At 47.0% G+C, this 25,602-nt stretch overlaps 1 protein-coding gene across 1 annotated transcript; it reads left to right on the top strand.

Annotated features, from left to right (window-relative positions):
- Positions 1-847: 847 nt before the first annotated feature.
- Positions 848-22,110, top strand: LOC106561835 (uncharacterized). The gene is made up of 10 exons (XM_045688773.1): positions 848-1,256; positions 11,411-11,821; positions 20,549-20,704; positions 20,781-20,846; positions 20,928-20,993; positions 21,172-21,237; positions 21,368-21,433; positions 21,515-21,531; positions 21,661-21,910; positions 22,041-22,110. Exons 1-10 carry the CDS (start codon positions 892-894, stop codon positions 22,108-22,110), a joined length of 1,533 nt encoding a protein of 510 aa, XP_045544729.1. The 5' UTR covers positions 848-891.
- The last annotated feature ends 3,492 nt before the right edge of the window (positions 22,111-25,602 follow it).

Genomic DNA, 25,602 nt, shown 5'->3' with positions numbered 1-25,602 from the left:
TCTACCTGTCTGTCTGTTCTGTCTCCACCAGATCTACCTGTCTGTCTCTACCAGATCTACCTGTCTGTCTGTTCTGTCTCCACCAGGTCTACCTGTCTGTCTGTTCTGTCTCTACCAGGTCTACCTGTCTGTCTGTTCTGTCTCTACCAGATCTACCTGTCTGTCTGTTCTGTCTCTACCAGATCTACCTGTCTGTCTGTTCTGTCTCCACCAGGTCTACCTGTCTGTCTCTACCAGATCTACCTGTCTGTCTGTTCTGTCTCTACCAGATCTACCTGTCTGTCTCTACCAGATCTACCTGTCTGTCTGTTCTGTCTCTACCAGATCTACCTGTCTGTCTCTACCAGATCTACCTGTCTGTCTGTTCTGTCTCTACCAGATCTACCTGTCTGTCTGTTCTGTCTCCACCAGATCTACCTGTCTGTCTCTACCAGATCTACCTGTCTGTCTCTACCAGATCTACCTGTCTGTCTGTTCTGTCTCCACCAGATCTACCTGTCTGTCTGCTCTGTCTCCACCAGATCTACCTGTCTGTCTGTTCTGTCTCTACCAGATCTACCTGTCTGTCTGTTCTGTCTCCACCAGATCTACCTGTCTGTCTCTACCAGATCTACCTGTCTGTCTGTTCTGTCTCCACCAGATCTACCTGTCTGTCTGTTCTGTCTCCACCAGATCTACCTGTCTGTCTCTACCAGGTCTACCTGTCTGTCTCTACCAGATCTACCTGTCTGTCTGTTCTGTCTCCACCAGATCTACCTGTCTGTCTGCTCTGTCTCTACCAGATCTACCTGTCTGTCTCTACCAGGTCTACCTGTCTGGGTCTCTTGTCTCTCCTCTCCTCTCCTCTCCTCTCCTCTCCTCTCCTCTCCTCTCCTGTGACCTGGATTCCTGATGCAATTCACCTTTAACACATCTCCACACCTGATCGACTTAAGCTTCCTTTACCATGTTGTTGCTCAATCTCTCTCTCTCTCACATTGTCCTCTTTCTATCCTCCTCTTCTTCTTGTTCCTGTCTTTTTTCCTCCTCCTCCTCCTGTCTCTCTCTGTCGTGTTGGCTCTTTTCCCCCTCTCTCTCCTTCCTAGTGGGGTGGTGGGGGGTAGAGGGGCTGGCGAGGGTCCGGCAGGTCCCTGTCGCAGTGACAGTACGAAGAGCATGATGTCTGGAGGAACCAGCATGGTGATGTCGGGGGGAAAGCCCGGGAAGTGGCAGACTGTCCAGAGTCACATGCAGTCTGGAGGACTCAGACCCACAAGGTGAGTCACAGCTCTAACAGACACCAGGGAGATGGTACTGTAGAGATATAATGCCTAGACACTAACAGACATGGTACTGTAGAGATATAATGACTAGACACTAACAGACATGGTACTGTAGAGATATAATGACTAGACACTAACAGACACCAGGGAGATGGTACTGTAGAGATATAATGACTAGACACTAACAGACACCAGGGAGATGGTACTGTAGAGATATAATGCCTAGACACTAACAGACATGGTACTGTAGAGATATAATGACTAGATGGTATCTTCTGTAGATGATACAGGTCAGGAACAAGGTTAGATGGTATCTTCTGTAGATGATACAGGTCAGGAACAAGGTTAGATGGTATCTTCTGTAGATGTTAAGGGTCAGGAACAAGGTTAGATGGTATCTTCTGTAGATGTTACGGGTCAGGAACAAGGTTAGATGGTATCTTCTGTAGATGTTAAGGGTCAGGAACAAGGTTAGATGGTATCTTCTGTAGATGTTACGGGTCAGGAACAAGGTTAGATGGTATCTTCTGTAGATGGTACAGGTCACAAGGTTACTAGCGTTTCTCTCATCTCGAGTCAGTAGAGTTGGGGGGGGGAGGGTGAGAGTATCAATCAATCAATTGTATTTTAAAGGCCTTTTTACATCAGCTGATGTCACAAAGTGCTTATACAGAAACCCCAAACAGCAAGCAATGCAGATGTAGAAGCACGGTGGCTTGGAAAAACTCCCTAGAAAGGCAAGGAACCTAGGAAGAAACCTAGAGAGGAACCAGGCTCTGAGGGGTGGCCAGTCCTCTTCTGGCTGTGCCGGGTGGAGAGGAACCAGGCTCTGAGGGGTGGCCAGTCCTCTTCTGGCTGTGCTGGGTGGAGATTATAACAGAACATGGCCATTAAGGACAGATTGTTCTTCAAGATGTTCATAGACGCCCAGCAGGGTCATTCAGAGGTCGAGACACCACGTGCGGTAGAGAGAGAGAGAGTCGAAAACAGCAGGTCCGGGACAAGGTAGCACATCCGGTGAACAGGAAACTGGAGCAGTAGCACAACAAGGTGGACCGGGGACAGCCAGGAGTCATCAGACCAGGTAGTCCTGAGGCATGATCCTCGGGCTCAGATCCTCCGGGAGGGGAGAGAGAGAGAATTAGAGGGAGCATACTTAAATTCACACAAGACACCAAACAAGACAGGAGTAATACTCCAGATATAACAGACTGACCCTAAGCCCCCCTGGCACATAGACTATTGCAGCATAGATACTGGAGGATGGAGGGTAGAGAGTAGGAGGAAGGACGGGGGCAAAACGAGCAGGTTCATTTAGCTTCTCTTCCATCTTTCGTTTCGCACCTCCCTTCTTTCTCACACCTCCCTTCTTGCTCACACCTCCTGCCTTGTATGATTTCTCTCTCCGCATCACATTCACTCCTTCAATACCTCCTCCCTCTCTTTCTCTCATCTTTCTCTCTTTGCCCTCTGTCTATGATTGGATTCTATTTCCAGGACGCTAATAAGTGTCTGTCTCTTCTGTCTGTTTCTCTTGTGTCTCTTGTGTCGGTGTCTCTCTCTCTCTGTCTTTCTTCCTCCTTCTGTCCTACCTCACTTTCTCTGTATTTTCTATATCTGTCCCATCCTTCTCTTTCTGTCTTTATATAAAGAGTCCATCTTCCCTGAAAGTAGCCTCTTCAATTACATGATTTCATATACCCCCTTTTTGACCTTGCTTTATTTACCCTTTTCACAAGTCAGGTTCAACACCGAGCGGTTCAAAGGATCAGTCATAGAAAATTACTGAAGTAAAAGTGGAACGTCAGTCATAAAATACGACTTGAGTAAAAGTCTAAAAGTATTTGGCTTTAAGTATATTTAATTAAGTATCAAAAGTAAATGTAATTGCTAAAATATACTTAAGTATTAAAAGTAAAAGTATAAATCATTTCAAATTCCGTATATTATGCAAACCAGACGGCACCGTTTTATTTTTTTATTTTTTTATTTACAGAAAGCCAGGGACACACTCCAACACTAAGACATCATTTACAAATGAAGCATTTGTGTTTAGTGAGTCCTCCAGATCAGAGGCAGTAGGGACGACCAGGGATGTTCTCTGTTTAGTGAGTCCTCCAGATCAGAGGCAGTAGGGATGACCAGGGATGTTCTCTGTTTAGTGAGTCCTCCAGATCAGAGGCAGTAGGGACGACCAGGGATGTTCTGTTTAGTGAGTCCTCCAGATCAGAGGCAGTAGGGACGACCAGGGATGTTCTCTGTTTAGTGAGTCCTCCAGATCAGAGGCAGTAGGGACGACCAGGGATGTTCTCTGTTTAGTGAGTCCTCCAGATCAGAGGCAGTAGGGACGACCAGGGATGTTCTCTGTTTAGTGAGTCCTCCAGATCAGAGGCAGTAGGGACGACCAGGGATGTTCTCTGTTTAGTGAGTCCTCCAGATCAGAGGCAGTAGGGACGACCAGGGATGTTCTCTGTTTAGTGAGTCCTCCAGATCAGAGGCAGTAGGGACGACCAGGGATGTTCTCTGTTTAGTGAGTCCTCCAGATCAGAGGCAGTAGGGACGACCAGGGATGTTCTCTGTTTAGTGAGTCCTCCAGATCAGAGGCAGTAGGGACGACCAGGGATGTTCTCTGTTTAGTGAGTCCTCCAGATCAGAGGCAGTAGGGACGACCAGGGATGTTCTCTGTTTAGTGAGTCCTCCAGATCAGAGGCAGTAGGGACGACCAGGGATGTTCTCTGTTTAGTGAGTCCTCCAGATCAGAGGCAGTAGGGACGACCAGGGATGTTCTCTGTTTAGTGAGTCCTCCAGATCAGAGGCAGTAGGGACGACCAGGGATGTTCTCTGTTTAGTGAGTCCTCCAGATCAGAGGCAGTAGGGACGACCAGGGATGTTCTCTGTTTAGTGAGTCCTCCAGATCAGAGGCAGTAGGGATGACCAGGGATGTTCTCTGTTTAGTGAGTCCTCCAGATCAGAGGCAGTAGGGACGACCAGGGATGTTCTCTGTTTAGTGAGTCCTCCAGATCAGAGGCAGTAGGGACGACCAGGGATGTTCTCTGTTTAGTGAGTCCTCCAGATCAGAGGCAGTAGGGACGACCAGGGATGTTCTCTGTTTAGTGAGTCCTCCAGATCAGAGGCAGTTGGGACGACCAGGGATGTTCTCTGTTTAGTGAGTCCTCCAGATCAGAGGCAGTAGGGACGACCAGGGATGTTCTCTGTTTAGTGAGTCCTCCAGATCAGAGGCAGTAGGGACGACCAGGGATGTTCTCTGTTTAGTGAGTCCTCCAGATCAGAGGCAGTAGGGACGACCAGGGATGTTCTCTGTTTAGTGAGTCCTCCAGATCAGAGGCAGTAGGGACGACCAGGGATGTTCTCTGTTTAGTGAGTCCTCCAGATCAGAGGCAGTAGGGACGACCAGGGATGTTCTCTTGATAAGTGCGTGAATTAGACAGTTTTCCTGTCCTGCTGGCCATTCAAAATGTAACAATTACTATTGGATGTCAGGGAAAATGTATGGAGTAAAACTTGCATTATTTTCTTTAGGACTGTAGTGAAGTAAAAGTTGTATATAAATAATAAAGTAAAATATAAATAGTAAAGTACAGATACCCCCAAAAACTACTTAAGTAGTACTTTAATGTATTTTTACTTAAGTACTTTACACCACTGGTATAAAGTACTGTATAAAGCAATCTGTAAAGTGCACAGTAATGTGAATAGCACAGTGTTGACCCAGTTCAGATAGCCTGGATTACACCAGGACTCTGTCAGGGAAGAGAGACGGAAGATATATTTAGAGAGCTGGGAAATGCTTTAAAGGGACATTTTGGGATACTTCGCTAGAAAAATACAACCAACATCTCCTAGTAATATGCTGTTTACTAAATGACTAGATATTGTAGGACCTAACTGTAACTTTGATTTATTTTATTTATTTAACCTTTATTTAAACTAGGCATGTCAGTTAAGAACAAATTCTTATTTACAATGACAGCCTACCAAAAGGCAAAAGGACTCCTGCGGGGATGGGGGCTGGGATAAAAAATAAAAATAAATTAAAGCCAAATATAGGATAAAACACACATCACGACAAGAGAGACACCACAACACTATATAAAGAGAGACAGCACTACATAAAGAGAGACAACACTACATAAAGAGAGACAACACAACACTACATAGAGAGAGACAACACTACATAAAGAGAGACACCACTACATAAAGAGAGACACCACTACATAAAGAGAGACAACACAACACTACATAAAGAGAGACAACACTACATAAAGAGAGACACCACAACACTACATAAAGAGAGACAACACTACACAACATAGAGAGAGACAACACAACACTACATAAAGAGAGACAACACTACATAAAGAGAGACCACACTACATAAAGAGAGACAACACAACACTACATATAGAGAGACAACACTACACTACATAAAGAGAGAGACAACACTACATATAGAGAGACAACACTACACTACATATAGAGAGACAACACTACACTACATAAAGAGAGACAACACTACATAAAGAGAGACCACACTACATAAAGAGAGACAACACAACACTACATATAGAGAGACAACACTACACTACATAAAGAGAGAGACAACACTACATATAGAGAGACAACACTACACTACATAAAGAGAGACAACACAACACTACATAAAGAGAGACACCACAACACTACATAAAGAGAGAGACCACAACACTACATATAGAGAGACACCACACCACTACATATAGAGAGACAACACTACACTACATAAAGAGAGACACCACAACACTACATATAGAGAGACACCACAACACTACATAAAGAGAGACACCACAACACTACATATAGAGAGACAACACTACACTACATAAAGAGAGACACTACATAAAGAGAGACAACACTACATAATGAGAGACCACAACACTACATAAAGAGAGACACTACATAAAGAGAGACACCACAACACTACATAAAGAGAGACACTACATAAAGAGAGACAACACTACATAGAGAGAGACAACACAACACTACATAAAGAGAGACAACACTACATAAAGAGAGACAACACTACATAAAGAGAGACACCACAACACTACATAAAGAGAGACACCACAACACTACATAAAGAGAGACACCACAACACTACATAAAGAGAGACACCACAACACTACATAAAGAGAGACAACACAACACTACATAAAGAGAGACACCACAACGCTACATAAAGAGAGACACCACAACGCTACATAAAGAGAGACAACACAACACTACATAAAGAGAGACACCACAACACTACATAAAGAGAGACACCACAACACTACATAAAGAGAGACACTACAACACTACATAAAGAGAGACAACACAACACTACATAAAGAGAGACACTACATAAAGAGAGACAACACAACACTACATAGAGAGAGACAACACTACACTACATAAAGAGAGACCACACAACACTACATAAAGAGAGACACCACAACACTACATAAAGAGAGACACTACATAAAGAGAGACAACACAACACTACATAGAGAGAGACAACACTACACTACATAAAGAGAGACCACACAACACTACATAAAGAGAGACAACACAACACTACATAAAGAGAGACTCCACAACACTACATAAAGAGAGACACCACAACGCTACATAAAGAGAGACAACACTACATAAAGAGAGACACCACAACACTACATAAAGAGAGACACCACAACACTACATAAAGAGAGACAACACTACATAAAGAGAGACAACACAACACTACATAAAGAGAGACACCACTACACTACATAAAGAGAGACACTACATAAAGAGACACAACACAACACTACATAAAGACAACACAACACTACATAAAGAGAGACACCACTACACTACATAAAGAGAGACACTACATAAAGAGACACAACACAACACTACATAAAGACAACACTACACTACATAAAGAGAGACACTACATAAAGAGAGACAACACTACATAAAGAGAGACAACACAACACTACATAAAGAGAGACACTACATAAAGAGAGACAACACTACACTACATAAAGAGAGACACCACAACACTACATAAAGAGAGACAACACTACACTACATAAAGAGAGACACCACAACACTACATAAAGAGAGACACCACAACACTACATAAAGAGAGACACCACAACACTACATAAAGAGAGACAATACTACATAAAGAGAGACCTAAAACAACAACACACCATGGTAGCAACACAACATGACAACAACATGGTAGCAACACAACATGACAACAACATGGTAGCAACACATGACAACACACCATGGTAGCAACACAACATGACAACAACATGGTAGCAACACATGACAACACAACATGGTAGCAACACAACATGACAACAACATGGTAGCAACACAACATGGTAGCAACACAACATGGTAGCAACACAACATGGTAGAAACACAACATGGTAGAAACACAACATGGTAGCAACACAACATGACAACAACATGGTAGCAACACAACATGACAACAACATGGTAGAAACACAACATGACAACAACATGGTAGGAAGACAACATGGTAGAAACACAACATGACAAGAACATGGTAGCAACACAACATGGTAGAAACACAACATGACAACAACATGACAACAACATGGTAGAAACACAACATGGTAGAACACAACATGGTAGCAACACAACATGACAACATCATGGTAGAAGCACAACATGGTACAAACATTATTGGGCACAGAAAACAGCACTAAGGGCAAAAAGGTAGAGACAACAATACATCACGCGAAGCAGCCACAACTGTCAGTAAGAGAGTCCATGATTGAGTCTTTGAATGAAGAGATGGAGATAAAACTGTCCAGTTTGAGTGTTTGTTGCAGCTCGTTCCAGTCGCTAGCTGCAGCGAACTGAAAAGAGGAGCGACCCAGGGATGTGTTCGCTTTGGGGACCTTTAACAGAATGTGACTGGCAGAACGGGTGTTGTATGTGGAGGATGAGGGCTGCAGTAGATATCTCAGATAGGGGGGAGTGAACGGGTGTTGTATGTGGAGGATGAGGGCTGCAGTAGATATCTCAGATAGGAGGGAGTGAACGGGTGTTGTATGTGGAGGATGAGGGCTGCAGTAGATATCTCAGATAGGAGGGAGTGAACGGGTGTTGTATGTGGAGGATGAGGGCTGCAGTAGATATCTCAGATAGGGGGGAGTGAGGCCTAAGAGGGTTTTGTAAATAAGCATCAACCAGCGGGTCTTGCAACTGGTATACAGAGATGACCAGTTTACAGAGGAGTATAGAGTGCAGTGATGTGTCCTATAAGGAGCATTGGTGGCAAAACTGATGGCCGAATGGTAAAGAACATCTAGCCGCTTGAGAGCACCCTTACCTGCCGATCTATAAATTACGTCTCCGTAATCTAGCATGGGTAGGATGGTCATCTGAATCAGGGTTAGTTTGTCAGCTGGGGTGAAAGAGGAGCGATTACGATAGAGGAAACCAAGTCTAGATTTAACTTTAGCCTGCAGCTTTGATATGTGCTGAGAGAAGGACAGTGTACCTTCTAGCCATACTCCCAAGTACTTGTATGAGGTGACTACCTCAAGCTCTAAACCCTCTGAGGTAGTAATCACACCTGTGGGGAGAGGGGCATTCTTCTTACCAAACCACATGACCTTTGTTTTGGAGCTGTTCAGAACAAGGTTGTGGGCAGAGAAAGCTTGTTGAACACTAGGAAAGCTTTGTTGTGGAGCGTTGAACACAATATCCGGGGAGGGGCCAGCTGAGTATAAGACTGTATCATCTGCATATAAATGGATGAGAGAGCTTCCTACTGCCTGAGCTATGTTGTTGATGTAAATTGAGAAGAGCGTGGGGCCTAGGATCAAGTCTTGGGGTACTCCCTTGGTGACAGGCAGTGGCTGAGACAGCAGATGTTCTGACTTTATACACTGCACTCTTTGAGAGAGGTAGTTAGCAAACCAGGCCAAAGACCCCTCAGAGACACCAATACTCCTTAGCCGGCCCACAAGAATGGAATGGTCTACCGTATCAAAAGCTTTGGCCAAGTCAATAAAAATAGCACCACAACATTGCATAGAATCAAGTGCAATGGTGACATCATTGAGGACCTTTAAGGTTGCAGTGACACATCCATAACCTGAGCGGAAACCAGATTGCATAGCAGAGAGAATACTATAGACATCAAGAAAGCCAGTCAGTTGATTATTGACAAGTTGTGATAAACTTTTGATAAACAGGGCAAAATAGAAATAGTCCTATAACAGTTAGGATCAGCTTGACCTCCCCCTTTAAATAAAGGATGAACCGTGGCTGCCTTCCAAGCAATGGGAACCTCCCCAGAAAGGAGAGACAGGTTAAAAAGGTCAGAGATAGGGCTTGGCGATGATAGGGGCAGCAACCTTAAAGAAGAAATGGTCTAATCCATCTGACCCAGATGTTTTTTTGGGGGGGTCAAGTTTAAGGAGCTCCTCTAGCACCTCGGACTCAGTGACCGCCTGCAGGGAGAAACTTTGTAGCGGGGCAGGGGAAAGAGAGGGAGAAGTATCGGGGATAGTCGCATTAGAAGGGAGATGAGGAAATGTTGGACGGGCAAGGAGGCATGGCTGAGTCAAATAGGAATCCTGACTTAATGAAGTGGTGATTAAAGAACTCAGCCATGTGCTCGTTGTCAGTAACAAACACATCATCAACATTAAGGGACATGGGCAGCTGTGAGGAGGAGGATTTATTCTCCAGATCTTTAACAGTTTTCCAGAACTTCTTGGGGTTAGACCCACAGAGAGAGAACTGCTCCTTAAAGTAACTAACTTTGGCCTTCCGGATAGCCTGAGTGGACTTATTTCTCATTTGCCTGAACGAGAGCCAGTCAGCCTGAGTATGCGTGTGCCGAGCCTTTCGCCTAATGCAATTCTTGAGGTGGTAGTAACTCTGCAAGATCACGGTCAAACCAGGGGCTGAATATGTTTTTAATTCTCATTTTCTTTATGGGGGCATAGTAATAGATATTGTAGGACATAACTGTAACTTAGCAGTAGAGGATCTTGTTCTGATAGAGAGGTACTCCTAGGGAAAGACTTAAAGAAAGATAAAAGAGATAAAGAGTATTAGTAGCGGGAGTGGAGGAGGGGAGGAGTGGAGAGAAGGGAGGGAGGGAGGCTGTAGACTTGGTTGGCTGTGAGGAAGTCTCGAGGGGTAGAGCACGTATTTAAACGTGGAAATAGATTTAGACAGAGAAAGGAAGAGGAAGAGAGGCTGTAAAAGTTGGGAGCAGAGAGGAGAGAGAGGAGCATGGGTATCTCTCGTCAAACCATAAAGCCTTCGCCTCGAAGAGCCAATAGCGTCAGCCGCGCCGGGACGCCACAAACACCCCGACACTCCCGCCTCAATGCCGGACAGACGCGCATCACCACGCCCATACGGACCGTTCAGATCCGCCCAATGCCAACGCGGGCCACGCCCACACTCACACGCAGGCCGCAAACCCACGGCGCCCAGACATTCGCAGCACACACACACCTGATGCCGCCACACATCGCCGGGCGCAGGTTTTCACGGGAAGACAGGAGACCGAGTTTGCAGGCTCTCGCCATTGACCATCACACTGGCTGCTCCTTCTACTGCTATCTCTGCTACAGCTGTTACTGCTGCTGCCTGACCCTGCTCTCTTTCTCTCTCCTCCTCCTCCTCTCCCCTCCTCCCCGCACCATCACTCCCACTGCCTCTCACTCCTCCTCCTCCTCCTCTCTGCCTGTTCCTCGAACTCCACCTCGCTCCCTCCCTTCCTCCCCATCCTACCCTCCTCCATCACCTCCTCCATCACCACCGGTTTCTCCCTTCTGTCCTGTACCTCCTTGTATCCTCCCCCCTCATGATTCCTTCACTGTCCTCCGCTCTTGTCCATCTTCCTGTCCCCTCAACCTATCATGTCCCCTCTCTCCAAACTCTCCTGTATTCCCCTCCACCTCTTCCCACCGCTCCATTCCCCCCTCCTTTACTTCTACCCCTTCCACTCCTCCTTCTCCTCTCTCCTCCCCTCTCCTCCACCACCCTAACCTCTGCCATCCCCGGCCCTCATCCTCCCATCGCTCCCTCCCCTCTCTGCTGCTCTGTCCTCCCAGCTTTGGGGATTCAGTAGGGGCTCTGTCCTCTGCTTCCACCCTGGATCCCGTCCCCTCTGCTGGGATGTTGGCCCGGCCACGCACCCTGCTACGCCAACAGAGTCTCCAGCAGCCTCTCATCCACCCACCCGTCCCAAGCCTCCTCACCCACCTCCCACCCACCTCCTCCCAGAGCCTGGGTCAGATACACCAGGTTCCCCCGCTGGGGCCCAGCCAGCCAGGGGGAAGCGTGGGCAGTGGGGGAGGATGTGGAGGAACGCAAAGAGGCCCCAGGGGGGTGCGAGGGAGCCCGGCGGGGGCAGGCGCCTCACGGTACAGGGGAGGAGGAGGAGGAGGAAGAGGTAACCCTGGGTCCTGGGATCACATGATGGGCCAGTTGAAAAACAGAGGCCTGGATGCCAAGTCCTTCCTGTGAGTTTCTTATTTTCCTCCGTCTGGGTTGGTAACTGTCTCCGTCTGGGTTGGTAACTGCCTCTGTCTGGGTTGGTAACTGTCTCCGTCTGGGTTGGTAACTGTCTCTGTCTGGGTTGGTAACTGTCTCCGTCTGGGTTGGTAACTGTCTCCGTCTGGGTTGGTAACTGTCTCCGTCTGGGTTGGTAACTGTCTCTGTCTGGGTTGGTAACTGCCTCTGTCTGGGTTGGTAACTGTCTCCGTCTGGGTTGGTAACTGTCTCTGTCTGGGTTGGTAACTGTCTCTGTCTGGGTTGGTAACTGTCTCCGTCTGGGTTGGTAACTGCCTCTGTCTGGGTTGGTAACTGTCTCCGTCTGGGTTGGTAACTGTCTCTGTCTGGGTTGGTAACTGTCTCTGTCTGGGTTGGTAACTGTCTCTGTCTGGGTTGGTAACTGTCTCTGTCTGGGTTGGTAACTGTCTCTGTCTGGGTTGGTAACTGTCTCTGTCTGGGTTGGTAACTGTCTCTGTCTGGGTTGGTAACTGTCTCTGTCTGGGTTGGTAACTGTCTCTGTCTGGGTTGGTAACTGTCTCTGTCTGGGTTGGTAACTGTCTCTGTCTGGGTTGGTAACTGTCTCCGTCTGGGTTGGTAACTGTCTCCGTCTGGGTTGGTAACTGTCTCTGTCTGGGTTGGTAACTGTCTCCGTCTGGGTTGGTAACTGTCTCTGTCTGGGTTGGTAACTGTCTCCGTCTGGGTTGGTAACTGTCTCTGTCTGGGTTGGTAACTGCCTCTGTCTGGGTTGGTAACTGTCTCCGTCTGGGTTGGTAACTGTCTCTGTCTGGGTTGGTAACTGTCTCCGTCTGGGTTGGTAACTGTCTCCGTCTGGGTTGGTAACTGTCTCTGTCTGGGTTGGTAACTGTCTCTGTCTGGGTTGGTAACTGTCTCCGTCTGGGTTGGTAACTGTCTCCGTCTGGGTTGGTAACTGTCTCTGTCTGGGTTGGTAACTGTCTCTGTCTGGGTTGGTAACTGTCTCCGTCTGGGTTGGTAACTGTCTCTGTCTGGGTTGGTAACTGTCTCCGTCTGGGTTGGTAACTGTCTCTGTCTGGGTTGGTAACTGTCTCTGTCTGGGTTGGTAACTGTCTCTGTCTGGGTTGGTAACTGCCTCTGTCTGGGTTGGTAACTGTCTCTGTCTGGGTTGGTAACTGCCTCTGTCTGGGTTGGTAACTGTCTCCGTCTGGGTTGGTAACTGTCTCCGTCTGGGTTGGTAACTGTCTCTGTCTGGGTTGGTAACTGCCTCTGTCTGGGTTGGTAACTGCCTCTGTCTGGGTTGGTAACTGTCTCTGTCTGGGTTGGTAACTGTCTCTGTCTGGGTTGGTAACTGTCTCTGTCTGGGTTGGTAACTGTCTCTGTCTGGGTTGGTAACTGTCTCCGTCTGGGTTGGTAACTGTCTCCGTCTGGGTTGGTAACTGTCTCTGTCTGGGTTGGTAACTGTCTCTGTCTGGGTTGGTAACTGTCTCTGTCTGGGTTGGTAACTGCCTCTGTCTGGGTTGGTAACTGCCTCCGTCTGGGTTGGTAACTGTCTCTGTCTGGGTTGGTAACTGTCTCTGTCTGGGTTGGTAACTGCCTCTGTCTGGGTTGGTAACTGCCTCTGTCTGGGTTGGTAACTGAGAGAGAAGGAGAGGAGAGAGAAGCAGAGGCGAGAGGAGAGAGGAGAGAGAGACATTTCCCATCTACATGTCACACAGGGTAGAAGCAGGAGCAACAGCAGAGGCTTCACTAGTCACAGATTAACATACCAGAGAGAGAAGGAGAGAGAGAGAGGAGAGAGAAAGAGAGGCATAGAAAGAGAAGGAGAAGGAGAGAGTAGCAGAGGAGAGAGACAGAAAGAGAGAGGAGAGAGAGGAGAGAGAAAGAGAGGAAAGAGAGAAGAGAGAGACATAGAAAGAGAAAGAGAGAGGAGAGAGAGAAGGAGAAGGAGAGAGAGAAGGGGAGGAGAGAGTAGCAGAGGAGAGAGACAGAAAGAGAGAAGAGAGAGACAGAGAAAGAGAGAGGAGAGAGAGAAGGAGAAGGAGAGAGAGAAGGAGAGGAGAGAGGAGGAGAGAGAGAAGAGAGAGACAGAAAGAGAGAGAAGCAGAGGAGAGAGGAGAGAGACATAGAAAGAGAAAAAGAGAGGAGAGAGAGAAGGAGAAGGAGAGAAAGAAGGAGAGGAGAGGGTAGCAGAGAGAGGAGAGAGGAGAGAGGGAGAAGAGAGAGGAGAGAGAGAAGGAGAGAGAGTAGCAGAGGAGAGAGGAGAGAGAAGAGAGAGACAAAGAGAGAGAAGAGAGAGAAGGAGAAGGAGAGAGAGAAAGAGATGAGAGAGAAAGAGAGGAGACAGAAGAGAGAGACATAGAAAGAGAGAGAAGAGAGAGAAGGAGAAGGAGAGAAAGAGATGAGAGAGAAGCAGAGGAGAGAGAAGAGAGAGACAGAAAGAGAGAGGAGAGAGAGAGAAGGAGAGAGAGAAGGAGAGGAGAGAGGAGAGAGAAGCAGAGGAGAGAGAGAGTCAACAACACTCATGTAATATGTCTAACTCGGCATGGCCTCTCTCCGTGTGTGTGTGTGTGTGTGTGTGTGTGTGTGTGTGTGTGTGTGTGTGTGTGTGTGTGTGTGTGTGTGTGTGTGTGTGGCCTACCCTGTCTACTTGCATGTCTGTGTGTATATATATAACTGGGTAGCTGTGTGTCAGGACATAGCATACAGTAACAAGAAATAAGCAACACTGTGTAGATTCATGTTAACCTCCAAACATTGATCTGCTGTCTCCAGCACTGTTACTCTAACAGTAGATTGATCCTAATAGCCAAAGAGGAGAGAGGGGGTAGATAGGAGGAGAGACGGGGTAGAGAGGAGGAGAGGAGAAGAGAGGGGTAGAGAGGAGGAGAGAGGGGGTAGAGAGGAGGAGAGAGGGGGTAGAGAGAAGGAGAGAGGGGGTAGAGAGGAGGAGAGAGGGGGTAGAGAGGAGAGAGGGGGTAGAGAGAAGGAGAGAGGGGGTAGAGAGGAGGAGAGAGGGGGTAGAGAGGAGGAGAGTGGGGGTAGAGAGGGAGGGAGCATTGCTATTGAGAAAGGCCGCCGTAGGCAGACCTGGCTCTCAAGAGAAGACAGGATATGTGCAGCACTGCCCACAAAATGAGGTGGAAACTGAGCTGCACTTCCTAACCTCCTGACAAATGTATGATCATATTAGAGACACATATTTCCATCAGATTACACAGATCCATAAAGAATTAGCAAACAAATCCAATTTTGATCAACTCCCATATCTACTGGGTGAAATACCACAGTGTCCCATCACAGCAGCAAGATGAGTGACCTGTTGTCACAAGAAAAGGGCAACCAGTGAAGAACAAACATCATTGTAAATGCAACCCATATTTATGTTTATTTATTTTCCCCTTTGTACTTTAATTTGCACATCATTACAACACTGTATACATACATAACATTTGAAATGTCTTTATTCTTTAGGAACTTTTGTCAGTGTAATGTCCACTGAAAGTTGCAAGTAACAGGAAAAATAGATCCTACAAACAATCACCATGAATGCCCACTAAATTTGCCAAAGAAGAGGCAAGAGAAAACAACGACCCACACACCACTATAATATGGAGTATAACGACCCACACCACTATAATATGGAGTATAACGACCCATCACCACTCTATAATATGGAGTATAATGACCCACACCACTATAATATGGAGAATAACGACCCACACCACTATAATATGGAGTATAACGACCCATCACCACTCTATAATATGGAGTATAACGACCCACACCACTATAATATGGAGTATAACGACCCATCACCACTCTATAATATGGAGTATAATGACCCACACCACTATAATATGGAGAATAACGACCCACACCACACTATAATATGGAGTATAACGACCCACACCACTATAATATGGAGAATAACGACCCACACCACACTATAATATGGAGTATAATGACCCACACCACTATAATATGGAGTATAACGACCCACACCACTATAATATGGAGTATAACGACCCACACCACTATAATATGGAGTATAACGACCCACACCACTATAATATGGAGTATAACGACCCACACCACTATAATATGGAGTATAACGACCCACACCACTATAATATGGAGAATAACGACCCACATCACTCTATAATATGGAGAATAACGACCCACACCACTCTATAATATGGAGAATAACGACCCACACCACTCTATAATATGGAGTAATACGACCCACATCACACTATAATATGGAGTATAACGACCCACACCACACTATAATATGGAGTATAACGACCCACACCACTCTATAATATGGAGTATAACGACCCACATCACTCTATAATATGGAGTATAACGACCCTAATGACCTACATCACACTATAATATGGAGTATAACGACCCACATCACTCTATAATATGGAGTATAACGACCCACACCACACTATAATATGGAGTACAACGACCCACACCACTATAATATGGAGTATAACGACCCACACCATACTATAATATGGAGTATAACGACCCACACCACTATAATATGTAGTATAACAACCCACACCACTATAATATGGAGTATAACGACCCACACCACACTATAATACGGAGTATAACGACCCACACCACTATAATATGGAGTATAACGACCCACACCACTATAATATGGAGTATAACAACCCACACCATTATAATATGGAGTATAACGACCCACACCACTATAATATGGAGTATAACGACCCACATCACTCTATAATATGGAGTACAACGACCCACAACACACTATAATATGGAGTATAACGACCCACACCAATATAATATGGAGTATAACGACCCACACCACTATAATATGGAGTTTAACGACCCACATCACTCTATAATATGGAGTACAACGACCCACATCACACTATAATATGGAGTATAACGACCCACACCACTATAATATGGAGTACAACAACCCACATCACTCTATAATATGGGGTATAACGACCCACACCACAGTATAATATGGAGTACAACGACCCACACCACTATAATATGGAGTATAACGACCCACACCACACTATAATATGGAGTATAACGACCCACACCACTATAATATGGAGTATAACGACCCACACCACTATAATATGGAGTATAACGACCCACATCACTCTATAATATGGAGTATAACGACCCACACCACACTATAATATGGAGTATAACGACCCACACCACTATAATATGGAGTATAACGACCCACACCACTATAATATGGAGTATAACAACCCACACCACTATAATATGGAGTATAACGACCCACACCACTATAATATGGAGAACAACGACCCACATCACACTATAATATGGAGTATAACGACCCACACCTCTCTATAATATGGAGAATAACGACCCACACCACTATAATATGGAGTATAACAACCCACACCACTATAATATGGAGTATAACAACCCACACCACTATAATATGGAGTATAACGACCCACACCACTATAATATGGAGAAAAACCACCCACATCACACTATAATATGGAGTATAACGACCGACACCACTCTATAATATGGAGTATAACGACCCACATCACTCTATAATATGGAGTATAACGACCCACACCACACTATAATATGGAGTATAACGACCCACATCACTCTATAATATGGAGTACAACAACCCACACCACACTATAATATGGAGTATAATACCCACACCACTATAATATGGAGTATAACAACCCACACCACTATAATATGGAGTATAACGACCCACATCACTCTATAATATGGAGTATAACAACCCACACCACACTATAATATGGAGTATAACGACCCACACCACTATAATATGGAGTATAACAACCCACACCACTATAATATGGAGTATAACGACCCACATCACTCTATAATATGGAGTATAACGACCCACACCACACTATAATATGGAGTATAACGACCCACATCACTATAATATGGAGTATAACGACCCACACCACTATAATATGGAGTATAACGACCCACATCACTCTATAATATGGAGTACAACGACCCACATCACTCTATAATATGGAGTATAACGACCCACATCACTATAATATGGAGTATATAACGACCCACACCACTATAATATGGAGTATAACGACCCACATCACTCTATAATATGGAGTATAACGACCCACATCACTCTATAATATGGAGTAATACGACCCACATCACACTATAATATGGAGTATAACGACCCACACCACTATAATATGGAGTATAACGACCCACATCACACTATAATATGGAGTATAACGACCCACACCACTCTATAATATGGAGTATAACGACCCACACCACTATAATATGGAGTATAACGACCCACATCACTCTATAATATGGAGTATAACGACCCACATCACACTATAATATGGAGTATAACGACCCACACCACTATAATATGGAGTATAACGACCCACACCACTATAATATGGAGTATAACGACCCACACCACTATAATATGGAGTATAACGACCCACACCACTATAATATGGAGTATAACGACCCACATCACACTATAATATGGAGTATAACGACCCACATCACTCTATAATATGGAGTATAACGACCCACATCACACTATAATATGGAGTTTAACGACCCACACCACTATAATATGGAGTATAACGACCCACACCACTCTATAATATGGAGTATAACGACCCACATCACACTATAATATGGAGTATAACGACCCACATCACTCTATAATATGGAGTCTAACGACCCACACCACTCTATAATATGGAGTATAACGACCCACATCACACTATAATATGGAGTATAACGACCCACATCACTCTATAATATGGAGTATAACGACCCACATCACTATAATATGGAGTACAACGACCCACACCACTATAATATGGAGTATAACGACCCACATCACTCTATAATATGGAGTATAACGACCCACACCACACTATAATATGGAGTATAACGACCCACATCACTCTATAATATGGAGTATAACGACCCACACCACTCTATAATATGGAGTATAACAACCCACACCACTATAATATGGAGTATAACGACCCACACCACACTATAATATGGAGTATAACGACCCACATCACTCTATAATATGGAGTATAACGACCCACATCACTATAATATGGAGTACAACGACCCACACCACTATAATATGGAGTATAACGACCCACATCACTCTATAATATGGAGTATAACGACCCACACCACACTATAATATGGAGTATAACGACCCACACCACTATAATATGGAGTATAACGACCCACACCACTATAATATGGAGTATAACGACCCACACCACTATAATATGGAGTATAACGACCCACACCACTATAATATGGAGTATAATGACCCACACCACTATAATATGGAGTATAACGACCCACACCACTATAATATGGAGTATAACGACCCACACCACTATAATATGGAGTATAACGACCCACACCACTATAATATGGAGTATAAAGAAAGAACAAACTTAATGAGACAAAAAAAAGGCTTTTTATTCCCAAACAAAGAGGAAGGAGCTAATCAGCGGTACAGCCCTTCCAACACCTCTCATGTCGTTGCCGAGCGAATATGAGTTATGACAACAGGAGACTGTTTCCAGGGTAACGCTCTCATTGAGATCTCCACTGTAATACATACAGGCTACACTGGGCCCAACAACAGGGTTCCTCCACAGACTACACTGGGCCCAACAACAGGGTTCCTCCAGACAGACTACACTGGGCCCAACAACAGGGTTCCTCCAGACAGACTACACTGGGCCCAACACCAGGGTTACTCCAGACAGACTACACTGGGCCCAACAACAGGGCTACTCCAGACAGACTACACTGGGCCCAACAACAGGGTTCCTCCAGACAGACTACACTGGGCCCAACACCAGGGTTACTCCAGACAGACTACACTGGGCCCAACAACAGGGCTCCTCCAGACAGACTACACTGGGCCCATCAACAGGGTTCCTCCAGACAGACTACACTGGGCCCAACAACAGGGTTCCTCCACAGACTACACTGGGCCCAACAACAGGGTTCCTCCACAGACTACACTGGGCCCAACAACAGGGTTACTCCAGACAGACTACACTGGGCCCAACAACAGGGTTCCTCCAGACAGACTACACTGGGCCCATCAACAGGGTTCCTCCACAGACTACACTGGGCCCAACAACAGGGTTCCTCCACAGACTACACTGGGCCCAACAACAGGGTTCCTCCACAGACTACACTGGGCCCAACAACAGGGTTCCTCCACAGACTACACTGGGCCCAACAACAGGGTTCCTCCACAGACTACACTGGGCCCAACAACAGGGTTCCTCCACAGACTACACTGGGCCCATCAACAGGGTTCCTCCACAGACTACACTGGGCCCATCAACAGGGTTCCTCCAGACAGACTACACTGGGCCCATCAACAGGGCTCCTCCACAGACTACACTGGGCCCAACAACAGGGTTCCTCCACAGACTACACTGGGCCCATCAACAGGGTTCCTCCAGACAGACTACACTGGGCCCAACAACAGGGTTCCTCCAGACAGACTACACTGGGCCCAACAACAGGGTTACTTTCGTTGTTGTCTTTCGTTGTACTTCTGGCAGTTGCATATCTACAGGGAGTACTCTACCACCCGTAGGACCCTGTTCATCATCCCCCCTCTACAGGGAGTACCCTACCACCCGTAGGACCCTGTTCATCATCCTCTACAGGGAGTACCCTACCACCCGTAGGACCCTGTTCATCATCCTCTACAGGGAGTACCCTACCACCCGTAGGACCCTGTTCATCATCCCCCCTCGACAGGGAGTACTCTACCACCCGTAGGACACTGTTCATCATCCTCTACAGGGAGTACCCTACCACCCGTACACCCTGTTCATCATCCCCCCTCTACAGGGAGTACTCTACCACCCGTAGGACCCTGTTCATCATCCCCCCTCAACAGGGAGTTCTCTACCACCCGTAGGACCCTGTTCATCATCCCCCCTCTACAGGGAGTACCCTACCACCCATAGGACCCTGTTCATCATCCCCCCTCTACAGGGAGTACCCTACCACCCGTAGGACCCTGTTCATCATCCCCCCTCTACAGGGCGTACCCTACCACCCGTAGGACCCTGTTCATCATCCCCCCTCGACAGGGAGTACTCTACCACCCGTAGGACACTGTTCATCATCCTCTACAGGGAGTACCCTACCACCCGTACACCCTGTTCATCATCCCCCCTCTACAGGGAGTAAGTACCCTACCACCCGTAGGACCCTGTTCATCATCCCCCCTCTACAGGGAGTACCCTACCACCCGTAGGACCCTGTTCATCATCCCCCCTCTACAGGGAGTACCCTACCACCCGTAGGACCCTGTTCATCATCCCCCCTCTACAGGGAGTACCCTACCACCCATAGGACCCTGTTCATCATCCTCCCTCTACAGGGAGTACTCTACCACCCGTAGGACCCTGTTCATCATCCCCCCTCTACAGGGAGTACCCTACCACCCGTAGGACCCTGTTCATCATCCCCCCTCTACAGGGCGTACCCTACCACCCGTAGGACCCTGTTCATCATCCCCCCTCTACAGGGAGTACCCTACCACCCGTAGGACCCTGTTCATCATCCCCCCTCTACAGGGAGTACCCTACCACCCGTAGGACCCTGTTCATCATCCCCCCTCTACAGGGCGTACCCTACCACCCGTAGGACCCTGTTCATCATCCCCCCTCTACAGGGAGTACCCTACCACCCGTAGGACCCTGTTCATCGCCCCCCTCTACAGGGAGTAAGTACCCTACCACCCGTAGGACCCTGTTCATCATCCTCTACAGGGAGTACTCTACCACCCGTAGGACCCTGTTCATCATCCTCTACAGGGAGTACCCTACCACCCATAGGACCCTGTTCATCATCCTCTACAGGGAGTACCCTACCACCCATAGGACCCTGTTCATCATCCTCTACAGGGAGTACTCTACCACCCGTAGGACCCTGTTCATCATCCCCCCTCTACAGGGAGTACTCTACCACCCGTAGGACCCTGTTCATCATCCCCCCTCTACAGGGAGTACCCTACCACCCATAGGACCCTGTTCATCATCCCCCCTCTACAGGGAGTACCCTACCACCCATAGGACCCTGTTCATCATCCCCCCTCTACAGGGCGTACCCTACCACCCGTAGGACCCTGTTCATCATCCCCCCTCTACAGGGAGTACCCTACCACCCGTAGGACCCTGTTCATCATCCCCCTCTACAGGGAGTAAGTACCCTACCACCCGTAGGACCCTGTTCATCATCCCCCCTCTACAGGGCGTACCCTACCACCCGTAGGACCCTGTTCATCATCCCCCTCTACAGGGAGTAAGTACCCTACCACCCGTAGGACCCTGTTCATCATCCCCCCTCTACAGGGAGTACTCTACCACCCGTAGGACCCTGTTCATCATCCCCCCTCTAACAAGTAGAGAAATCCAAGGAGGGTGAATACTTATGATATCAAATCAAATCAAATTTTATTTTGTCACATGCGCCAAACACAACAAGTGAAGCCCTTACAGTGAAATGCTTACTTACAAGCCCTTATTAACCAACAATGCAGTTAATAAAATTCCATAATAAAAGTAAGATATAAAAATCACTAAGAATTGTCGTGTGGTAGCAGAGAGAACAGTCTATGACTAATGTGGCTGGAGTCAACTTCCTCTGACACCGCCTGGTATAGAGGTCCTGCATGGCAGTTAGCTTGGCCCCGGTGATGTACTGGGCCGTACGCACTACCCTCTGTAGTGCCTTGCGGTCAGAGGCTGAGCAGTTGCCGTACCAGGCGGTGATGCAACCCGTCAGGATGCTCTCGATGGTGCAGCTGTAAAACCTATTGAGGCCATTTGGGATGCAGAGAGAGAACTGTATTCATATCAGAACTTTGAGTTTAAAGGTATTGTGAAGAAGCAGAGGAAGTATAAAGACCTAGAGGACAGAATGGAGGGAAAAGAGGGTGGAGGAGGGAAGAGAGGGTGGAGGAGGGATGAGAGGGTGGAGGAGGGATGAGAGGGTGGAGGAGGGATGAGAGGGTGGAGGAGGGGTGGAGGAGGGATGAGATGAGAGGGTGGAGGAGGGATGAGAGGGTGGAGGAGGGAAGAGAGGGCGAAGGAGGGATGAGAGGGTGGAGGAGGGATAAGGATCGTCGTTGCAGAAAAGAGAGAAGATGAAAAGACAGCTAGAGAACGGAAGGAGAGAGAGAGAGCAGTAACCCAGAAAACGTTTACACACACCAAGCACCTCAGGAAACTGTGATACTCAAATAGAAACAATTAGACCAGATCTTCTTAATGAGGCTTAATGATCCCTCAACATCTCTGGAGGAAAGATAGAGAGAAGGAGAGTCAGGGATGGAGAGGGAGGGATTAGAGAGGGAGAGAGAGGGAAGGAGATAGAAGGAGAGAGAGGGGTGGAGAGTGAGAAGGAGCTTGAGGGATGGAGAGGGAGAGGAAGAGAGATAGAAAGACAGAGAGGGAGAGAGAGAAGGAGAGAGAGGGATTAGAGGGAGAGAGAAGGAGAGAGAGGGAGAGAGAGAAGGAGAGAGAGGGATGAGAGGGAGAGGAAGAGAGAGAGATGGAGAGAGAAGGAGAGAGAGGGATGGAGGGGGAGAGAGAGAAGGAGAAAGAGGGATGAGAGGGAGAGAAGGAGAGAGGGATGGAGAGGGAGAGAGAGGAGGAGAGAGAGGGATGGAGAGGGAGAGAGAAGGACAGAGAGGGATGAGAGGGAGAGAGAGAGGGATGAGAGGGAGAGAGAGAAGGAGAGGGAGAGAGAAGGAGAGAGAGGGATGGAGAGGGAGAGAGGGGAAGACAGAGGAGAGAGATGCTGGGTAGAAAGGTGCATCTTGAGAAGACAGAGATTAAATGACCTAATAAATGACTGTAGGCTACAGTGTGTGTGTGTGTGTGTGTGTGTGTGTGTGTGTGTGTGTGTGTGTGTGTGTGTGTGTGTGTGTGTGTGTGTGTGTGTGTGTGTGTGTGTGTGTGTGTGTGTGTGTGTGTGTGTGTGTGTGTGTGTGTGTGTGTGTGTGTGTGTGTGTGTGTGTGTGTACATGGCCAAGATGTTCATAGATGACCAGCAGGGTCAGATAATAATCACAGTGGTTGTCGAGGGAGCAACAGGTCAGCACCTCAAGAGTAAATGTCAGTTGGCTTTTCATAGCCGATCACTGAGAGTATCTCTACCGCTCCTGCTGTCTCTAGAGAGTTGGAAACAGCAGGTCTGGGACAGGTAGCACGTCAAGTGAACAGGTCAGGGTTCCATAGCCGCAGGCAGAACAGTTGAAACAGGAGAAGCAGCACGGCCAGGTGGACTGGGGACAGCAAGGAGTCATCAGGCCAGGTAGTCCTGAGGCATGGTCCTAGGGCTCAGGTCCTCAGAGAGAGAGAGAGAGAGAGAGAGAGAGAGAATTAGAGACAGCATACTTAAATTCACACAGGGCACCGGATAAGACAGAAGAAATACTCCAGATATAACAGACTGACCCTAGCCCCCCGACACATAAACTATTGCAGCATAAATACTGGAGGCTGAGACAGGAGGGGTCAGGAGACACTGTGGCCCCATCCGATGATACCCCCGGACAGGGCCAAACAGGCAGGATATAACCTTACCCACTTTGCCAAACACAGCCCCCACACCACTAGAGGGATATCTTCATCCACCAACTTACCATCCTGAGGCAAAGCCGAGTATAGCCCACAAAGATCTCCCCCATGGCACGTAATAGGGTTAGAGGCAGAGAATCCCAGCGGAAAGAGGGGAACCGGCCAGGCAGAGACAGCAAGGGCGGTTCGTTGCTCCAGGGCCTTTCCGTTCACCTTCACACTCCTGGGCCAGACTACACTCAATCATAGGACCTACTGAAGAGATGAGTCTTCAATAAAGACTGATAGGTAGAGACCGAGTCTCTCACATGGGTAGGCAGACCATTCCATAAAAATGTTGCTCTATAGGAGAAAGCCCTGCCTCCAGCCATTTGCTTAGAAATTCTAGGGACAATTAGGACGCCTGTGTCTTGTGACCGTAGCGTACGTGTAGGTATGTACGGCAGGACCAAATCGGAAAGATAGGTAGGAGCAAGCCCATGTAACACTTGTAAAACCTTGAAATCAGCCCTAGCCTTAACAGGAAGCCAGTGTAGAGAGGTTAGCACTGGAGTAATATGATCACATTTTTTGATTCTAGTCAAGATTCTAGCAGCCGTGTTTAGCCCTGACTGAAGTTTATTTAGTGATTTATCCAGGTAGCCGGAAAGTAGAGCATTGCAGTAGTCTAATCTAGAACTGACAAAAGCATGGATTGGCTTTTCTGCATCATTTTTGGACATAAATGTTCTGATGTTTTGCAATGTTACGTAGATGGAAAAAAGCTGCCCTTGAAACAGTCTTGATATGTTCGTCAAAAAAGAGATCAGGGTCCAGAGTAACGCCGAGGTCCTTCACAGTTTTATTTGAGACGACTGTACAACCATCCAGATTAATTGTCAGATTCAACAGAAGATCTCTTTGTTTCTTGGGAACTAGAACAAGCATCTCTGTTTTGTCCGAGTTTAAAAGTAGAAAGTTTACAGCCATCCACTACCTTATGTCTGAAACACAGGCTTCTAGCGAGGGCAATTTTGGGGCTTCACCATGTTTCATTGAAATGTACAGCTGTGTCGTCCGCATAGCAGTGAAAGTGAACA

Source organism: Salmo salar, chromosome ssa10 (genome assembly GCF_905237065.1).
Source record: "Salmo salar chromosome ssa10, Ssal_v3.1, whole genome shotgun sequence".
NCBI lineage: Eukaryota > Metazoa > Chordata > Actinopteri > Salmoniformes > Salmonidae > Salmo > Salmo salar.
The sequence above is the reverse complement of the archived record's forward strand: the minus strand, read 5'-3'. Positions and strand labels throughout refer to the sequence as shown.